The sequence below is a fragment of the Python bivittatus genome, unplaced genomic scaffold (assembly GCF_059951505.1).
Source record: "Python bivittatus isolate LINGU-HERP-01145 unplaced genomic scaffold, Pbiv_v1 ctg000090_np1212, whole genome shotgun sequence".
In the NCBI taxonomy this organism is placed as follows: Eukaryota; Metazoa; Chordata; class Lepidosauria; order Squamata; family Pythonidae; genus Python; species Python bivittatus.
Genome location: NW_028277046.1, coordinates 5,910,431 through 5,930,126, shown reverse-complemented (window position 1 = coordinate 5,930,126; position 19,696 = coordinate 5,910,431). Strand labels below are relative to the sequence as shown.

The 19,696-nt window shown below is 49.5% G+C and overlaps 1 protein-coding gene across 6 annotated transcripts in view; it reads left to right on the top strand.

The window, feature by feature from the left end:
* Nucleotides 1–19,488, top strand: part of ARHGEF10L (Rho guanine nucleotide exchange factor 10 like) — a 55,074-nt gene extending 35,586 nt beyond the window's left edge. For 4 of the 6 annotated variants that reach the window (XM_025164093.2, XM_088136872.1, XM_025164094.2 and 1 more), the window contains 9 exons: nt 275–375; nt 1,886–2,007; nt 3,894–3,980; nt 5,334–5,554; nt 6,034–6,188; nt 10,699–10,847; nt 13,916–14,090; nt 17,768–17,890; nt 18,417–19,488. In XM_025164093.2, the coding sequence (XP_025019861.1) occupies nt 275–375; nt 1,886–2,007; nt 3,894–3,980; nt 5,334–5,554; nt 6,034–6,188; nt 10,699–10,847; nt 13,916–14,090; nt 17,768–17,890; nt 18,417–18,955 (1,672 nt within the window). In that variant the 3' untranslated portion in view covers nt 18,956–19,488. The remainder of the gene's footprint in view (nt 1–274; nt 376–1,885; nt 2,008–3,893; nt 3,981–5,333; nt 5,555–6,033; nt 6,189–10,698; nt 10,848–13,915; nt 14,091–17,767; nt 17,891–18,416) is intronic. The other 2 variants (XM_088136874.1, XM_088136870.1) reach the window with 1 other exon arrangement.
* The last annotated feature ends 208 nt before the right edge of the window (nt 19,489–19,696 follow it).

Sequence of the window (19,696 nt, the reverse complement as noted above, 5' to 3'; positions counted from 1 at the left end):
ATGAAATAGTTTAGTGTAATTAGAAAGCTCGAGAAGGCTGTTCTTTTTCAGTGATGTTTGGCATATCAGTGTTTCTCCTGAGATGAAATGGTTTCTCCTCGTTGTTCCCAAACTCCAGATTTAATAGAAGCATGTTTATGTAACCATTCATTTCCCCCCCCGAAAAAGGAAGAATCTGTCTTTAACTGATTGAAAGATGAACCCCCTTTGGCTGAAAGGAGATTTCTGCGTGCATGTCCTCATCTTTGTCCTTTGGGGTTCATTTTTAACGCAGGGCTGGGCGCCCCATCAGCGTCATGGTGGTCTTCATCACGCCAAACCCGCTCAGCAAAATTTCCTGGGTGAATCATTTGCACTTGGCCAAAATTGCCCTCCGTGAGTAACCACCTTCGCTTCATTATTCCGTGGTCCAACGCTTCTTCATAACGCAGTGCCCAAGCTTTGGAAAAGCACGAGCCTTAATGCTGAAGCAGGAAAAGAGAGGAATTTGCAGCCAGAGACGCTGGCTAACTCAGGGTTTTCCCTCACTGTTGACACGATTGTGAGGAACTGATGTGCTAGCCCTCCCTAAAATATTTAGCTAGCTGATTTTTTTATGGCTTGTTTTCATTTTTCTGTAATTAAAGTGCTGGGCCGCCACTCCCAAGACACGTGGCAAAGAAGAGAAATAAATTGCTTATCCCCCCTTGGGTGGTGGGACGTTGTTCTGAACATCCAGAAAGGAAAATTGGTAAGAATCTGGGACTTTTAGCTGTCTCACTGGATTCTTCTCAGCCTGCAAGGTCTTTGGGGAAGCCCTCCTTCCTGCCCCCTTCATAATGAGATAACTTTAGGTGAACGCTTAAATTGCTTCATCTGTTTAAATTTTATTAATGAAGTGTGGCAAATAAACAAGGAAAGAATGCTGCCTGTTTTAAATTTTATTAATGAAGTGTAGCAAATAAAAGAATGATACATTAATGATAATACAGTAAGGAACTAGACACATTAAAGCTGCGTTTCCCGATCTCAGCAACTTTTTCTGGAAGTCGAAGCCCACCCGTCTTAAAAGTCGCCACGGTTGAGAAACACTGCGTTGAAGTGAAAATTAAGAAGGGGAGGGAGGAGAGTTCAGAAGCAAAAGAAAAGAAGTCTCATATGCTATTACTATAACGTTAACTCTGTCCTTCATCTTATTATAGCTAGAGACTGCTCCATCTTCTCCTTTTTAGAAGATAAAGACGTTTCAGAAATGGATGCAAAGTCCCGTCTTGCATCCATTCTGTAACATCAGGCATATAAATTGCTTTCCATTCCTGCTAGCCGAGACTCATACACATTAGGTGTATATTGCATGTGGACAAGAGAGCCGTCCCACAGGTTTGGAATGGTGTCCCCAAAAAGTAGCAGTTAGAATTACCTTTACGCACCTTTTCGGCTGCAGGACTGGCACCTTCTGCTACTCCAAAAAAGCCTGGCAGGTTAACCTCCTTCCTTCTCTTCCCTGATCTGCTTTCCCCACTGAGGGTGCCTGTGCCTCTAAAGATCCTGCCTAAACCTTCATTGAAGGGTCCGTGGAAACCCCTGTAAATAAAAATTATTCTCTCCTTTTACAAACATCCTGGGACGGGGCAATCTGAGCCCGGGGCGGAGGAATCTGCACGATGGGGTTGCTTCTGAAGTCCACAAGCTGTGACTCTGGGGCGCTGGGCTGTCGGTGGTCCCTTCTGGGCCTTTGGGGAGGGGGCAGTCAGAAACGTTATGACTTTTATCAATGCCCAGGTGGCTCCTTCTGCCTCCTGCGAAGGGCATTCCCATCCTGCTATGCTTTGCAGGCAGGGAAGACGCTCCCGTTGGCCAAGGTTGTACGGCAATTTTTTTTCAGTTCTTCTCCCTCTCCTTGCAGGGGAAGAAAACCAGCCCGGGTGGATTTGCCCTGAAGAAGACAAAAAGAGCAAAGCCGCTTTCTGGTGCCCCATTTTGGTCTGCCACCTCCCTGCCTTCTCCTCCAGGGCTCTCGACCTGCAGGTAAAGAGATACCAAGTTGTCCCGTGCCAAGGGCCGACTTCTGACCATCTCCTCAAGGATTTGCTCTTTCTTCTAGTGCATTATAACAGTCCTGTGGGGTCCTTGGGAAAACAGCCCACGTGGTGGACGTGGTGGTGGTGAGCCAGATTTGTTACAGCCACGCCACTCCTACCTGGGTCACAATCGGTGAGCGCTTCAGTTGACCTGCAGGTGGACTCTACCTTGAGAGGTCACGACGCTCTGGTCAAACAGGGCTGGTAAAGCGGAAAAGCCAACCTGTGGCTTCTGTTAGTCCACCGGCAGAAGTCGCAGGCTTGTTCTCCAACACACCTGTTGGAAAGCTGCGAAACCCATCTGTTCCCTGCTGCACCCTGGTAGAAGGCCAGATAATTGGGCTTCTCTTCTGAAGAGCAGAAGGTTCTAAATACCCTTTTTAAAAAAAATTAGCACTGCTTTCAAGCCGCTGGCGGAGCGTGTTCTCTCTTTTTAAGGCCTGGCTGCCAGTTTCGGCTAATTGGACTGAAAGGCGGCTGCATCACATCCAGGATGGCAGACCCCCCACTCTTTTCCCTTTCTTTTTTTGCAACCGCTTAGCTTTTATTCTTCTTTCCCCCCATCAATCCAGCTGCAGCTTTCGCTCTTTTTGATGATCTATGTTTTATTCCCATCCTTTTCTCCCCCCCCAAAAAAAACGCTGATAAAGGGAAGTTGTTGTAGCAAGGAATATATTATGATCAGTCTACAGAGGCTTTGACTACCCAGCGTCCTTCCCTTGGTCCCCAAGGATTTAAAACAGCTTGCAGGTTTCCATGTCAGCATGTGAATCCTCAAAGGACGGGTTCTCTTCTCACCTTGGGTGGAAGAGACCTGTGTAGGGTTAGGTTCGGTTTTCTTCGAGAAGAAGACACGGGAACTTTTTGAACTCCATCCGTCCCTTCCTGATTTCACCTTTCCAGAGGTGGAGGGGAAAAAAATCAGTGCCTTTTGGCAAAACTTAGCAGCACCTTGCAGAGATGTGCTGGCACCATAGCTCCTAAAATCGAGGCTGAGAATCCTGGGTGGGGAGCCCCAAAACATCCAGAAGCTGCTAGCATTGATTTTTCCTACACGTGGATGAGGCCGAAGGAGTATCTAAGTTGGACTTCAGGGTGAAACGCAATGCTGGCTTGATTTGGCATAAGTACCCAAAACAGTGTGATGGAGACGCCGTGCAGCTCCAAACTTTTTGATTTAAAACCTTCCTTCCGTGAAGGATCTGGACTTTTTTGGCTTTCTTTCCCAACCTCCCACCTCCCCCAAAATCCCCAAGGGAAACTTCTTCTGGACTTGTGCTTCCTTCTAAGAAGAGCCTCCCCTTTCAGCTCCAGCACGCAAGCTTTCATCCTGCACGGCTCGCTGATTCTTTTCCTCCCCGCTTAAGTTTTCTTGGGAGGTGGAAGAAAAACAGATTCAGCTGGAAAAAGAGAAAGCACATAATTACCTTAAAAATCAGACTTTTATGCCCTCCCGTTCCAATTCTTTGGAACATCTGCCGTTTTCGAGGGAGCTGTGCCCTGTTTTATTTCCAGAGACTAATTTTAGCCCTCTGTTCCTAGTTCTCCACTCAGCCCCTTCTCTTAAGGCTTCTCTTTCTGCCTTAATTGAGTGTTTCCATTGATTGTTTCTGTTGTTTTCTAGATATTTTTAGCTGCCCTTAACAATTCCTTCTTTTCTTTCTTTTTTCTTTTTTTCCCCCCCGGATACTGGTTGCAAAGACATCTTTTAGAAAGTTGGGCTTTGCATTACTTTGCCAAAGCTTGTTTCAAAAGGTGGCATGCGCACGCCATAAAATGATAACCTCTCCTGTTTATGTTTTTCTCTTGTTCCGGCTGGATTTCTGCGGTCAGCTGGGGGCGGCCGTGCACAGCCCAGTCCAGTCTTCCTTGCTGGGGTTTTCGGCCATCAGCACGTCTCTGCCCCAAGGCTACCTGTGGGTGAGTTTATACAAAAACAGTGCCTGTTCGTGCACCACAGTGCACTTTGCATCGGTTTTCATTTCCTCCGCAAGGGCACTAAGAGCTGATAAAGAGGAGATCCCGAAAGGAAAAGAGTACTTATCGGGGTGAGAGATACGTTCCCCTGGTTTCTATTTCCAGGGACTGGATTTCTCCAGCAGGGGCAGCTATCAGCAGGGTGGAGGGGAGACCCCAAGATTTATTGTACTTCAAGTAGAGTCCCTAAATGAGGACAGACATGGTTGTGGGATGCTAGCAGAAGAGGAGCGGTGGAGGGTATGGAGGAGGGTTGAAGGGTCCTCACTGGCACCCACAACAACATTTTCATGCAGCCAATTCCTGTCAACTCTAACAGGCAGTCAGATTTCATATCTACGTCTCCGAAGGTTCTTTAAGAGGACTTTTAAAAAGCGATTTTAAGTGGGGGGGAACCCAGGTCATCTTTGCTGCAAAGAGGAAAAACCTCTAACCTGAACCAATTGCCAATCAATGCTACGAAGTGACCCCCTTTTCCAGTACTTAAAGAAGGGGGAAAAGCTTGTTTTTTCTGGGAACAGAAAGCCTGATTCGGTTTGTAATGTAGACGCTCTTGGGATAGACCAATTGCCAATCTGCTTTGATTCATTACTTCGAGACCTTGTGGGAGCGTGTAGCTCTGAACCAAACCATGGTTTGCGGTTTGAGCAGCCCGGCACGTCACTTTCCAGGTTAGAAATTTGGAACGCCAATTTTGAGACAGAGTTAATTAAGGAACGATCCTAGCTGATCTTCACTGGATTTTGCTGTTCAGCAGAGCTAAATCCAGCTAGCCCATGGATGGGAGACCAAGAGGAAATCAGGTGGATGTAGACTAGACTGGGAAGCTAAAAAACAAACCTCTGCTGTGTCGTTGGCAAGAAACATACATGGATACCAGGATCTAGCCTGACTCCTAGGTAGTCTTTAACTTTTATCTAATTAACCTTCCCCTTTAATTGCACAAACAGAGTTATCTTATAATGTCTTAACTTAGTTAAGAACATGACTGTACTGGCTAAGAGTATGGTGCTTTCTTTTTTTCCATCCCCTTTGGAATATTGAAAGCCCTCCGAGAGTGCCTTTCTGATACGTTGGACCACAGCTCCCATCATCCCCGCCCGCACGGGCCTTGGGAGTTGGCAGGGATTGTAGTCCAACCAACCTGGAGGGGCCCAGTTTGAAAAAAGGTGCTGTAAATGATTAAACCAGGTTTGAAAAGGTAAATCCGAACCCAGAGCTTGAGTTCTTGTGAGCAGAGAGGTCTTGGGGGGACCTTTCTCTGGCCTTAACGCCGGCCTTTGGCGGACTCTCTAGGTCGGAGGCGGCCAGGAGGGGACCGGGGGCCAAGTGGAGATATTTTCCTTGAACCGGTCGGTGCCTCGCATAGTCAGGTCCTTCCCGGTGGCCTCCCGGGTCCTCTGCTTGGAGTACATCTCCGAAAGGACCGAAGAAGAGCGAGCGGAGGATTCTCCAGCCGCTGCTGACCAGCCTTTTCCCGCGCAGCCAGCCCTTTGCCTCGGACTGCAGGACGGCAGGTAGGAACGCGTGTCCTGGGAATCAGGATATGGGGGCGCTTGCAGCGTCGGGAAGCCCCCTGCTGGGTCTGTGCAGGCCACCCCATGGCGAAATTCAGGAGCCGCTGCACCTTCAGCCCCCCTTCTGGGCTGGTCAGGATGAATGCAGAAGGCTGGACGAGGCTCCCGTGACCCGCTCTTATTGACCTTCTAGATCCAAGGATTTTGGGCCCCTCCTCTCGCTCTTCCCCATCCCATTCCAAGATGCCTGGATGCCGTTCCTTGGAACGGGGGTGGAGAAGCACTTTGCACCCCCTCAGAGGAGTTGTCCCGGGTGCTGACTCCGTGAATCGGCCGAGCCCTTAATTCCGGGAAAGGGAACGAACCGGTCCCAGCAGTTCCCTTGTCCACCACTGGGGGGTGCCCTTTCAGTGCTAGTCTTCTGGGTCCGTGTTCTTCATGCGCTGCCAACGGTGAGCATCTCCCTTGTTCCTCCGCAGCATCCTGGCGTATGGCAGCCTGGACTCGGGGGCGCAGTGTCTGTTGACAAGCCGGACCCCCGGACTCCACCCCGTCCTCTGCCTGAAGCACAATGCCGATTACCTCTTTGCGGGCCTGCAGAACGGGACGGTAGCGGCGTACGCCAGGACCAGCGGTGAGTGTGGCCGAGCATCCTTTCATGCCGGCACCTTTCCTGCCCACCCATCAGGAGCTCGGGAAGGGTTTGTTGCTGCTCCCCGTTGTCGGCACGAAGTGTTTCTCCAAACTCCTTTTTGCTCACCCTGGCAAGATTCACACGCGGCGGGGGGAGGTTTCAAAATTCGGAGTCCAGATGTTCCATCTGTCAGGTGTCAGCCTCACCTGTTGTTTATTGGGAGATGTGTTTAAAAACAAAGAAACAAAACAGGAACATAAGTCTTCCTGTAGTCCATCCACCGATTAATTATCTCCGTGGGCTGGCAGGGATTCTCCGGGGAACCCAGAGATGCAAAAGTAAGTGCCGCTGAGTTAAAACTGAACCAAGTTTCTGGTCCTCATGGGTTTGCAAAAAGGGCTGGTGTTACTAGGAACCTAGGACTCTTGATTCATCTACCCCAGTTTTGCTGCACTGGCTGAAGATGACGGGGTTGGGTTTGCTTTGTAGCAGGAGCACGACCTGTAAATTATACCTGTTTCCCCGAGCAGAGGTGTTAGTTACGTTAGAAGCAGAGCTGTGTTGTATTTTTGGGCCTTTGGGCTGCAAAATAAATATGAATTAATTATAACTTTGTAGTAGAGGCAGTGGAGAGATGTGGACTTAATACATTGACGCCTTCCATCCAGGATGTTGAAACATCTAACGCTAATTAGAAATTCTGCCCCAAAAAAACAAATAGTGAAATTATTTGTGATTCTATCGCTCTGAGTTTGTCTTTACGGGACCTGGTCTAGAAGGCTGTCCAAAGGAGTCTGTGAGACCCTCAAGAATACGCTTCTGTGTTTGTTCATCCCCCCCCCCCCGAGGTTCCCTCCAGGGGAACGTTTTACTCACACTTTGTTTCCAGGTGCTTTTAATTAATTTAAAATCTATTTTAATTTCCTGCTTGTTGCAGCAAGGGGAGGAGGAGGGAGGAGCGTTCCCGGTACCGTCTCTCCCCATAGTCACCAAAAATACTTAACGTTAATTGGCTTTCAAAATGCAGTGTCTGGAATTTGGGTCCCAAGACAAAACCTGAATTTGAAAGCTCTGTAATTTCCTATTGATCAGCTGTCAGTTCTCTCCAACGCTGGGGATGGTGGCCGTTTTACTCCTGCTGAAATCTGTCAGCTGGGTTTAATCCTCCTTCTTTGTAAGCTTTTGATGGATTAAAAAAAAACCAAAACAAATCTCGCCTTTTGGTTCAGCTCCCTCTGATTTTCCAAGACAGGCTGGACATCATAGGTCTGCGCCAATCTCACCCACGTCTGCTCCTGCTTCGCTATCATCTGCAAGAAAGCCCTCTTGTTCACGCCAATAATTATTTGCGTTTACTTTTTGCTTTGTGCCCCCGTTGAAACCTGGAGTAAACTGGGCAGACTGATTCACAGATTCAAAACGCCCAGGGCAGAGACGGCGCTCCTCCGAAAAGGCGCAGTCCGAATCCAAGGGTCAAACCAAGCTTTCCTTTGGAGGCGCCTTGGGGGTGTTTTCATCTTAATTCACCCCCGAATCCTAGCTTGCTTCAGCGATCTTGGATAGGGCTGGTTTGACTACACAAGCCATAATGCCCGGAGAAGTCAGCTCAGCATTAGCCTCTGAGGTTGCCTTCTGGGGAAGTCTCCAGCCCACATCAAGTTTAATTTTCAGCTTGCTGCAAAGCGGTAGGAAGCAAAATAGGAAACCCCAAAAGCCATCTCTTATTGGAAATTTGCTTTCTTCTGGACTGGGGGGGCAGCTTCCATTCCTAATCAGGCATGGATTAATCCTCCACTTCTTCCCTTCCCTGCTTCCCCAATTTTGTGCAATTTCTTCCAGAGTGATTCCTCTCCACGTTCCATTAAACACCCACCATCTGTGACTCGCTGCCCTCCGTTCCGGGGTTATAAATGGTTGTTTACACTGCACTTCCCAACTCCACTTGGCAACACGTTGCTTCTTATTAATTAGCTTTTGATAAGCCGTTTATGTTTTTTAATTAAAGTGTATGCTGGGGGCGAAGAAAGAAAAAGGGCGTCTCTCCCAGGCAGATACGGACTTGTTTAATCTGCCACTCACATCTTCCGAGGGCACCGATGACATAAGCTCTGCGGTTAAAGATACCTGTTGCACCTGGTTTTTTAAAAAAATTATTTATTGCTGGCTGAAAACGTGGCATTTCTCTACATCCTGAACGAAAAAGAGAACCCCAGGGTTGTGTATTTGTGTATAAATCATAGATTTGGTTCTGGGGCTAAATAGCCCCCATTAGTGCGTATCAGCTCTTGTTCTGTTGGAGATCTATGTGTCCTGCTGGATGTGAGGCTGGTGCACCCTCTACTAAGCTGAAGATTTGTTCTATTTTTTAGCCCTTCTCCAGGAAAGTAAGGCTCATGCTGCATTCGTTCATTTTACCCAGAAAATGGAATGTCAGGCTATTGTTTGGACAGCAGAAAGGCTGAGCTGATTACATCCTGGGGTGACGTCAAAACCGCCGTCTAGGAATAACACAATGATGTGACACGATAAGGCTGTGTTTGACAATAGCAGCGGCCGTGCGAGATTCCTCTAGCCCCGTCCCAAGAAATGCCACTGAAATGTCATTAAGAACCCCCGGGAAGACTTTGTGCCACGGACTCTCAGCAGACGGGGCAAAAGATTATGGCGCTTTAAACTGCAGAATGGGGAGAAGCCCAGTTGCCTCCTTTACAGTATTTCGATATGGGTTGGCACGCACTTCTTCTACAGTTTAAATCGATAAGACCTTGCAGGGAAGGAAGTTATAGGAATGGTGGTGGAGGAGGCATCGGGTGAGTTTCGTTGACTGGCGCAGGGGCTTTGCAATTGAGAACAGGCCTAGATGCAAGGATTCGCAGCACGGATAGAGATGCAGGCACTTAGCCCGCTTCTTGAGGAGCAAGAACTTTAAACAACGTGTGCTCGAGGTCCAGGACAGTAAGAATCCTGTAATGCTGAGGACGCATGATGAGAATGGCAGGAAAACAGGGTGGGAACTGCAAGGTTGGAGGAGCAAGAAGGAGGAAAGTATAGATTTAGGCTTATCCTCTTCCAGCCTCTAACATGCCCATGGCTCTGTGGCTTCACATCTGATCCTCTGCTTCCCGCTTCTGACTTCTCCTTCTGGAAACCAGGGGGAAGGTGGGCAGATTTTGTACAGGGCTTTAATTGCGTGCCGTAAATGGGGACATTTTCTCAGCAGGGTTCGGAGAAGCTTTTGTGGCTGTGGTGGCTCCTCCCGGGGAAGTTAACATCTGATGAAAGTGAGGTTGGATTCAGCCTTTTTGGAGAGGTCCTGGATGGGTGGGGGTGGTGGGGGTGTTTTGCACACACTCCCCCCACCCAGGGCTGCAGCAACGGGCTGAAATTAGCAAAATAGAGGTTGGCTTTGTTTGGGATCGACATCCCCGTGTGCCTTTCCCTTTATTATGATTTATAGTGCCTAAGATGCGTCGCGGAATGATAATACGGCAAAGGTAGCTGTAGACAGATGTTTGTGGGGGCTGAGGGGGTTGGAGAGCTGAGGAGGAGCGAAATAGGGGTTGTCGGCGGCTTCGCTGCCAGCTGTTTAGGGCTGCTTCCCCATGGAGCTGCGAGGAAGCCTGAGAAGGGGGTCCCGGCCTTTCTAGCATCCCCCCCCCAGGAACTGGCAGTAGCACAGGTTTCAGTGCCGGATGCGAACCCTTTGCCCGTAGGCTGACTGGGCACACAGATGTGCTTTTAATCTTCTGGAGCTGGGTTTAAATGGGAGGTATAGGGATTGCTCTGCCCCATATGGCTTTACCGCCCTCCCCCTGCCCCATGTGGCTGTGCCAACAGACTCTTCGGGACGCGTTCCAACAATCGTTGGAAGAGGCGTCCGTTCTCGGATGTCACACTGAGTCGGTCCCTACGGGTTGGCTGCTGGTTGCTTGGAGTATCTTTCCTCTTTCCTTCTGCTATGGGTTGAGCTTCTGTGATGCTTAATGACGGCTGCTCATGGGGGTTTGGGCAGGATGGTGTCGCTTGGCAAGGCTTGAATGTGAATGATCCAGAGCTGTTCTCGAGAAGCTAAACAGGGCCAGATCTGGTTCAGAATCGGATAGGAGACCACCAGGAGATGCTAGAACTGTAGGCAAGGCTAAGAAAGCAGAAGGAGGCTGTGGCGACCGGCTCCTGGTTCTCCTCGAGAGAATTGCACATGTCTATGAAACCACCGAGACATTTTTTTTTAATGAAGGGAAAGTAGTTAGAGGTCTTCAGCTTGACCAGCTTTTCCTCCCAGTAAAAAACTGGGGTGTGGTCTCTTCTGATTGACAGTCACTCTTGAGCCTGGGGCCTTTCACTAAATGCAGGAGGGGTGACGTTCCACTTCCGTGTCAAACTACTCGAGAGAAGGAAAATCCAAGCCAGGTTGGACTTTGTAGGCTTTGAAACGGTCGCCTTCTCATTCTCTGCCCGTCTTCAAAATCAGCTTCCCTTCCCCGTCTCATCAGCTTTCCTCTTCCTGCAGCAGGAGGTCTGTGGGACCCCGAAGCCGAGCCCACATGCCTGGCGGTGGGGCTGGCGCCGGTGCGGACGCTGCTGACCTTGGACGACGCCGTGTGGGCCAGCTGTGGGAATCAAGTCACCGTCTTCGACGCCGTCAGCCTGAAGGCTCAGGTAGGCGTATCTCCAGGTGGGCAACGCTTTCCAGGGGTTGGATCTGGACCAACCCCTTGCCCTCTGCTGTCACGTGTGCAATATCTCAGTTTTTGCCTCTCCGGCTCCACCCCATCCTTGTTCCTAGAGCTTTTCCTCCCCCTCTTGGAGAGTCTGTCCTTTTTGTCCCCCCTCCGGCTTCAAGACCCCTCTTTGCTCCAGCAACAGTAATCCATGAGCAGGTCTGGGTTCAAAAGATGGGAAGGGCCAGTGAGCCCCTGATGGGAAACCACAGGCTGCAGGCTGCTCCAGGCAGTGCGACAAACACACAGGAGCCAGTCCCTCCTGCTTTGCTGCTGTGGTGTGTCTGCGCAATCCCCAGGAGTTTTCAGCCAAGCACGGAAGACACACCGCTTTTGTAATTCAGAGCGGTGGCCACGTGGCCTACTTGCTTGGCTGCAGCTTTCCTGCTTCCCTGTCGCGCACTCGGCCGCTGCAGAGGAGTGCAGAGTTGACCTTGGAGGAGGAACGCCAAGGCCTTCAGCAAAACACAAACTAATCCAAGGAAGATGAGAAAGAGAAAGGTGAGAAAGAAACTCAAGATCGCCCCGTCTTGATTTTCTTTGGTCTAAGAGTGAGGGAAGGGGAAACACTGTATTTCTTGCAGTGTCTTGACCTGGCCTCCACCTTGAAAGCTGCGCAGCGTTTTCCCTCCCTTCCTCTGAGACCAAGGCAGTCAAGGCAAGAGTTTCCCCAAATTCCCTTCTTTTCCTAGGCTTCAGTCGCGTCTTGCTAACTGCAGTCGCCGTTCTTCTCCAAGGTTGCAATGGAAAGGCCAGGACGGTGCCCTCGTCGCTCGGATGCCTCCGAAGCATTGGGGGCATCTCTTTGGCACATCTAGTAACTTTATAAGCTGCACCTCTTGGTTGCTGGGAGGCTGATGTGCGACGGGTTGGCTGGTGGTGTGTCGTGCGCACGGGACAAATTGCAGCTCAGAGCGGTTTGGTTTCTCCTGAGCGTTGTCTTTGGACACTGGCGTGTGCCTGCGATTCCTAAAGACTTCTCCCACCTGGCCCTGGGCTTTCCTCCCTTAAGGGAGGACGGAGAGTGGTTTCTTCTAATTCTCCCATTTGAAGAAGTGCCCTCCTCGTCAGCTGCCACCTCCTTCTCTTCCCTGGCAAGACGAGGTTATCATTTTTTCCAGCTTGGCACTTTTTGTCAGGTGGCGTGCACTGCCTTGTCAACACTAATGCAACTTTTTATGTCTCCCCAGCCGCCCAGCGGGATTTATAGGAGCTCTGTTATTATATAGACATTTTGAGGTACATAAATGCTGCGGTGGGAAGGGTTGTGTCAGCATTTTCAGGGTAATATTCCGAGTTTATAATGGAGGCATAAAAAGGTGGCTGCTCTGCGCTGCCTACGAGCGCCGCGTTCAAAGTGGGGTGGGAGAAAGTTGCCTTCCCAGGGAGAGAAATCGTGAAAATGGGACTGGGCCACCTTGCAGACCCTTGGCAAAGCTGTGGGGAAGGTACAAGGGAGAGATTAATCTGAGCGAGGAGATGTTAAAGCTTAAATACTGTGAGAAACGTAGGGTCGGTTGAGACTAGGAGGGAGCATAAAGAAGCAATTTCTTCCCTAGCGTTGGCTTCCTCATCCATTTAGCCCTTTCCATCTTAGCCGCTTTTCGAAGCCACTGTTTAACTTCTTGCTGGCTTACCTGCTGCTTTTAATTTGTCAAATCGGCCATCGTGGTATTTTTCTTAGGGTTAATTGTTTTCCGCGTCTTGCATCATCGCCCATAGCTTTATTTTAGGCTCAGCGTGTAAGGGGGTGCTTGGACCTACCAAACCGTTTTGGGGGTGCAGGAGGATAAAGGCTTAAAACCTCCTTCACTCAGCACACTTTGCCTGGTTACTGGGTTCAACCCATGGGGGGAGTTTAAACCAAATTAAAATGAACCAAGCTTGCGCATTGTACAAATCTAGCTGCAAAATGTTTAAGGGTCTCGGTTAGACACGATTGCAGCAACAGCCTTTGCAGCTTCTGAATCCTATTTCCATGTTGCTTTAGCCCTATGATTCTCCTACCCTACTCATGCATTTAGGGAGGGGATGAAAGTTTAGAGACTTACAGATACAGGTAGTCCTCGTTTAGTGACCGTTCACAGTTATGACAGGGATGAAAAAGTAATTTTGCAACCCATCCTTGCATTGATGACCTTTGCAGGTCTGTAAAGCAAAAGGAAGCTGGAGTCAGATCATAAGCGCGGTTGCACTTTCACTTAGCAATCGTTTCGCTTAACGACCAAATTGCCAGTCCCAGTTGTGGTCAGTAAACGAGGACTACCTGTATCACTCAAAAGGGAAATTCCAAAATCCATCCTGTTGTTAGGCCAAGTTCACAACATGGGTATTTATTGATGGAGATCCTGACTTTCATTCAGGTCAGCCTCCTCTTGGTGATGTTTTGGTTTCCAGTCTGTACCAGTAAGAGGAGGTGATTACGGGACCTTCTTGGTGCTGGCTCCCAGTTTATGCTAGAGACAGGTGCTCTGTCTTCTTTTAACGCCAAGTTAATGCTTCCTTTGTTCAGATGAACAAGAGGGGGCTTGCCCTGTCCCCATTTCATTAGCCCTCCGCCCGGTATGAAGTTATTTTAACGCATTTAGGGTGAATTTATCTTTCATCTGAGTTGCGCTGCAACTCAAGGTAAGTTATGTTTGTTCTCAATAAATAACAATAATAATTAAAAAAAAAACCCTTCCCTGCATTTGGCCTTAATGTTTTCCAGCAAGTTTTCCTGCCTTGGGTTTTAGTTTCCAGACATTGCAAACGCGCCTTGTTCCCCATCTGGACTTTTGTGCAGAGCATTCCCAGTCTGAGAGAGATTTCTCTTTTTGTTCTGTTTTCCTGGAAAAATGACTGACTCAGAAGACTGTTCGGAAGGAAGGAAGCCTCAAAATCCCCCGAGGCTTAAGTGATGCTGAGTTACTCCAAAGGCACAAAAATGATATAACTCACCCCCCCCTCGCCCCAATCTATTTGTTGCTCGCCGATGGCCAGTTTCTCCCTCGTCTTTGTTCACAGCAAACGTTCGAGGCCCATCCGGAAGAGGACAGCAGCGTGACCCACATGATCAAGGCGGGCAGCGGGGTGTGGATGGCCTTCTCCTCGGGGTCCTCCATACGGCTCTTCCACACCGAGACGCTTGAGCTCCTGCAGGACATCAACGTGGCCACCCGGACCACGGCGGTCCTGCCAGGTAGGGCAACGTGCGAGGAAGCCGCAGGGATCCGCGGCAGGGGAGACTAACGCAGAGTTACTTGGCTCCTGGGATTCTCTTCCGCTGCCTAAAATCCACTGAAATATAAGGAATGTTGTAAGGTCTGTCCGGGAGCGGAACGGTCTACCTGCAGACAACCTGGGTTCTCCCATCTCTCATGGATGGTTGGATTCGTTTTCCTGCACGGAGCAGGGGGTTAGAGTGGGCGATCCCTGGGGGGGGCCTTCCCGCCCCACTATTCATGGAAATCATTCCAGATTGCTGAATTTTGAGGCATGGAAAGTGCTCAGGCACTCTCAACAAACCCAGTTTTTAAGCTGATCAGGTACGGTCTCACCTGGACCACACCTCAGCACCCCCAACCTGTCTTCCCTCCCTCCTGCCCCACCTCACCCCAGTTTAAACCCTACACCGGTCTAGCCCCGGTTTGCCTGGGATGAGGCTCACAAAAGCTTCTGCCTGCTCCTAAAATGAATGGTTTTATTTATTTATAATTCAGATGTGTGACCGCCCATCTCACTGTGGAGTGGCTCTGGGCGGTTTACAGTAAAAGCAGAATGAACATGAATTAAAATAGATAAATATGGATTCATTAATTAAAATATGCTAAGAACAGACTTCCTTTATCATGCTTCCAAGAGGCAGATGTTAATTAGGCGTTAATAGACTCAGGGAGCACTCGTTGGGAACGATGCTACCAAGACGCCTTCTGATTTTTGAATTTTTGGGAATGGCAGTCTATGGTTTAGGCCAGGCAGCTCCTTCTCTTTGGAGCTTGGAATTGGCGTCCAGAAAAATAGGTTAGGGGCCCCTGTGCCACAAGAGCTGGGGTGGGTCCAGTCACCTTCTGGTGGGAAGCAGGGAGATTCCTCTGCCCTGCTTCACGAAGGAAAAATGGCTGATCGAAGCCACTGTAAATTCTTCATTAATCTTTGCATGCCCACCTCCCTCCCAGCTTTCCTCTCTCTTTCCCACTTCTTCGGATGGCGTAATTGTATAATTAGTACTAAATGCATTACTCGTGTAAAGCGTTCCGTGTTTGAAAAAAAGATTCCAGAAGAGCCGTATTTAAAAAAATTGTATCGCCGCCGCTCTCCTTCCATGGTGTAAAGTATTTTTGTATTAATGCATTTCTGAACTTAAGCTCTCTCATCCTTTTTAACTAGACAGGCCATTAATAAAGGCTTTTGCATAACAGAAGAGCCTTTTTAAATTTGTATATTCGCTGATGTATGGCTCGTCTGACATTGGAGCATTGAGCCTGCTGGTAAAATATTTATCTGCTCTTAGAACTCCTCCCCTTCCTGTTGATTTTTGAGGAGGGGGTTGATGAAAATGGGGGCTCGAAATGCTGCTGCTGAGTTCAGGAGCTAAAAAGAGGTGTTTGGATCCTTGTTCCAAAAGGTTCAGGGCTGGATAAATGGACCGTCCTCCCTTTTTTATCCTCAGAACGGCCTTTAAAGCTAGGCTGATGGAGCATTCACCATAATTTAGCAACAGCAACGATTTGTCTGCCCTGAAACCGAAAACCACCCCCTACCCCTCAGGATAGGTCCAAAATTAAATCCTACAGAAGTGATGTGCACATAGAAAAGCAGTACAGGTAGTCCTCATTTAGCGACTGCCTCATTTAGTGACCATTCGCAGTTACAACGGTGATGAAAAAAATAATTGTACGGCCCATCCTTGCATTGATGACCTTTGCAGGTCTGTAAAGCAAAGGAAAGCTGGAGTCAGTTCATAAGCACAGTTGCGGTTTTACTTAGCAACCACTTTGCTTAACAACCAAGTAGCCGATCCAGTTGTGGTCAGTAATGAGGACTACCTGCATCGCTCAAAAGGGCAACTCCAAAATCCATCCTGTTATTAGGCCAAGTTCACAACATGGGTATTTATTGATGGAGATCCTGACTTCATTCAGGAGCTCAAGGCTGGGAGAGAGGAACAGGCCCAACACCCCCCAGGGAGGCGGGATTCGAACCAGGGTCTCCCCATTCCTAGTCCGCTGGATCAAAAGAACAGAAGCTTTCGAGTTCCCCCAAATCTGGTTTCTTTACCCTTTGGTAAAGAAGATTGGTGTGGGGAGAGCAATTATGGGTCCAGATGCCGGGGGGGGTATCCTTGCAGACTTGGGGGGGCGATTAATTCCCTAAACTCTTCCTTTCTGCTGAGGCTCTTCCTGCTCCTACGTCGCTTTATTGGAGATTTTCCCTCCTTCCCTCTTCTTCCCCCCCCCCCGCAACTCCCCTGGTTTTTCAGTAGCTAATTTGCAATTAAAATGCACCATTGCATCGCCAGACTTAAAAGGAGGGGAGGAATGTAGGAGAGAAACCCCAACTGCTGCTTTTTTCCCCCAAGATGGGGTTCCTCAATGAAAGGGGTCTTGCTGGAGAGGGGCCCGGAAAGAGCTCTGTGTTTGCCCACGGATTTAAACCTGCAGGGCGGGGACGGCGGAGTCCAACCCTTGTCCTTTGCTGGTCTTTCTCCAAACGGGGCTAGTGTTTTTATTAGCTTTTTCATTATAAAATTTCTAAGCATCTCCTAGAGTTGGAACTATAAATAAACAAGAAAAGGTCAGGCGTTCTCACCGAAGCCATCCCCATCTCTTCTGCGCTCTGCAGAGAGTTGATTGATCTGAAATATCGTATTCATCTGCCTCCGCCGCAATTCTCCATCCTCTGACGGTTCAAACGGCATAAAAACCCAGTTCGTCATCATTTCTAATTAGGGGGATTAAAAAAAATCCCCGTACCGATGCTTTTCTGACTGTTAACTGAATTTGCGGCCGCCGAGGTCCAGTATCGACGGTCTCCCGTCTCTGTTTTTGAAAACGGGAGCAGCTAACGTTGGTCTGAAAAGCAGGTTCATATGAATAAATAATTAAAATTGGAGAAGGTTGGATATGCTCTGGATCGGCGCTGGATTCTTTGCAAAGCACGTTTCCCCGTTCGCTGTGGGCCTGTGCCAAGGAGACGTGCCCGTCTGCCAGTGTGGCCTTTACCTTCTCCATGGTGCCTTGGCTTATGGAGCCAAGGGGGCATCTTCTTCTGGACTGAAAATGTGTTTTTTGGGGGGGGGGGGTTTCAGGTGGAACCCAGATAGTCCTCTTGATGGAGAACCTTCATGGTTTTCCTTCAGATCAGCAGTGCTAGGAGTCCTCCTGAAGGCACCTAATGAACCAATGTTCATTATGATTCATGCGTAATGGAGTCGGAAGAGCTCCTTGAAATCCTGTAGACCAACCTCTGCAGGGATCTGAATCGAAGCTTCCCTAGCAGAGGGCAATCTATCCTCTGCTTCAGGCCCCCCTGTGTAGCGAAGCCCACGTTTTCGCGGTCGAATCGCTCTCCCTGTAAGATGTCTTCCCTCGCCCTCTGTGCCTCTTGCTCAGACATTTATTCCACCCTGGTCAGAAGGGTTTATACCCTGCCAGGTTCAAGATGACTTCTTTCAACGTAGCCCAAGAGGGACGTGGAGAAAGGAGGTGGCTTCTCTCCCCTTGCAACAGGGGATGAGAACCTGTCGCTCAAAGGGCCCGGAGTCCATTCCCTTAGCTTAGGAGATGGTTTCTATTCTGCTGCGAGGTCTGGACGGTGGAGGATGAAGCAGAAGGCTCCTGCTTCTTGCAATGACCAGGGTCTTATTTCGTTCTGCAGGGCAGAAGAACGTCCGAGTCACCAGCCTCCTCATCTGCCAGGGCCTCCTCTGGGTTGGTACTGACCAGGGAATTTTGGTCCTGTTGCCTGTGCCCAGGCTGGAGGGGATCCCCAAAATCACAGGTAAGTCTCCTTCCTCATTCGCTCTGTCTGGACACCTCCAGCAGGATGATGGAGCAGAGCGCACAGCCCACACCAATATGGGGACGGAGTCCTGAGAACACCGAAGCCGCTTAAAATAATCCTGTTTATTTTTATCTTTCATGGCTCGGCTGGCAAGAGCCCCCCTGAGTTATTGATTCTCGTTTGTGGCGAGTAGAGAGATGCTCGCTGATTTGATCTAACGGGGAGATTAATTTGGACCATCCTGGATTCTGTTTGTGGAACGTCTTGTTTGCTTTCCAAATATCTCTCTCCCAGCCTCTCTCTCTTTTTTTCCACCTGTTCTTCTGCATGGCTGTTAGCCCTTTGGGGCTTCTGACCAGAGGTTGAACAAAAACCTCTTGCTTTCACAGTGCATTTGGGAGAATTGAGTTACTTCCCCCCCCTACATTCTGCCTGCTTGTGCTGGAAAGGCTCTTGATCCACGCCTGCTCGGGAGTGCCTGCTGGGTGTCCTGGTTAACCAAAGCCTTCTCTCCCTTGCTCAGGGAAGGGGATGGTGTCGCTCAACGGCCACTGCGGCCCTGTGGAGTTCTTGGCGGTGGCCTTCAGCACCCTGGCGCCGGAGATCTTGAAGAGCGACAAGGAGGACGACGCGGCGGAGGAAGCTCCGTTGGCGGAAGGCGAGCACCCCAACCCAGCGGGCCACTGCTCTGAAGCGGCTGCTCCGGACAGCTCCTCCACCAGGGAAATCAGGAAGAAGGGGATCCTTCTGCAGTACCGCCTCCGATCCACGGCTCATCTCCCCGGGCAGTTGCTGTCCACGAGGGATGCTCCTTCGCCAGCCGGCGGGAGCTCTCTGGAGCACACGGAGGAAGACGGCTCCATCTACGAGATGGCGGACGACCCGGACATCTGGGTACGCAGCCAGCCCTGCGCGAAGGACTCTCACCGTAAGGAGATTTCTTCCTTGGCTGTGATTTCAGGAGGAAGAGGCTACCGCAACTTCGGTGCCAACGGCAGGTCTCCATCGAGCAGTGAAACCGACAGTATGTTGCTCCTATGGCAGATCCCCTTGATTTTATAGCGCTGACGTTTTCTGCTCGTTCCCGGGGGCCTTCCTTCATCCCAACAGGCCTCTCACCTCGCACGGTGATGGAGGGGGGTCCCCAGGGGTGTGTTGGCCTTTTGGGGGGCAATGGACCTGCCTAGCCGACCACGTTTTTAATCAATTTCCTAGGCTTCGAATTCCCTCTCCGTCCAGCTGAGTTTGCAACCTCTTTTTAAGACTCCTTTTCATGCGTTCGGATCTTTGGTCTTTCCATGAAAAACGAGCTAGCACTTTCTGTTTTTCCCCAACTGAACTTTTTCAGGTTTTATAGGAATTGGCACGCTCCCTGCAGGTTTTGGAGAGGCCAGTTAATTTTTTCCCACCGGATGTGTTTTCTTCCCAGAAAGAGACATAAGGGTTTTGTGTACCCCTGTGTGAAGATCATACACACACACAAATCTATATATAGACACGCGCGCACACACTTAATATAAAAGTGCTGTATATTATTAAATTGTATAAATAAAATCTGTATATATTGGGTGCAGAAATAAAGGTGGTAGAAAACCCCTTCTAGTCCACCTCTATGACAGCTGTGGGGTTTTGTTTTCTCCCGCTGGCTTGGGCTAATAGTGCTGCAAGTTCGGTGCAGAATTTGGTCATCATATTAGATGCTGGGAAAGTTCCCAAGCAAATGAAATATTCAGTGGCCAGCCCTTAGCGGGCACCCAGCTGCCCACCTCCCCAAGGTGGGAGACGCGGAGATCACCACCACTT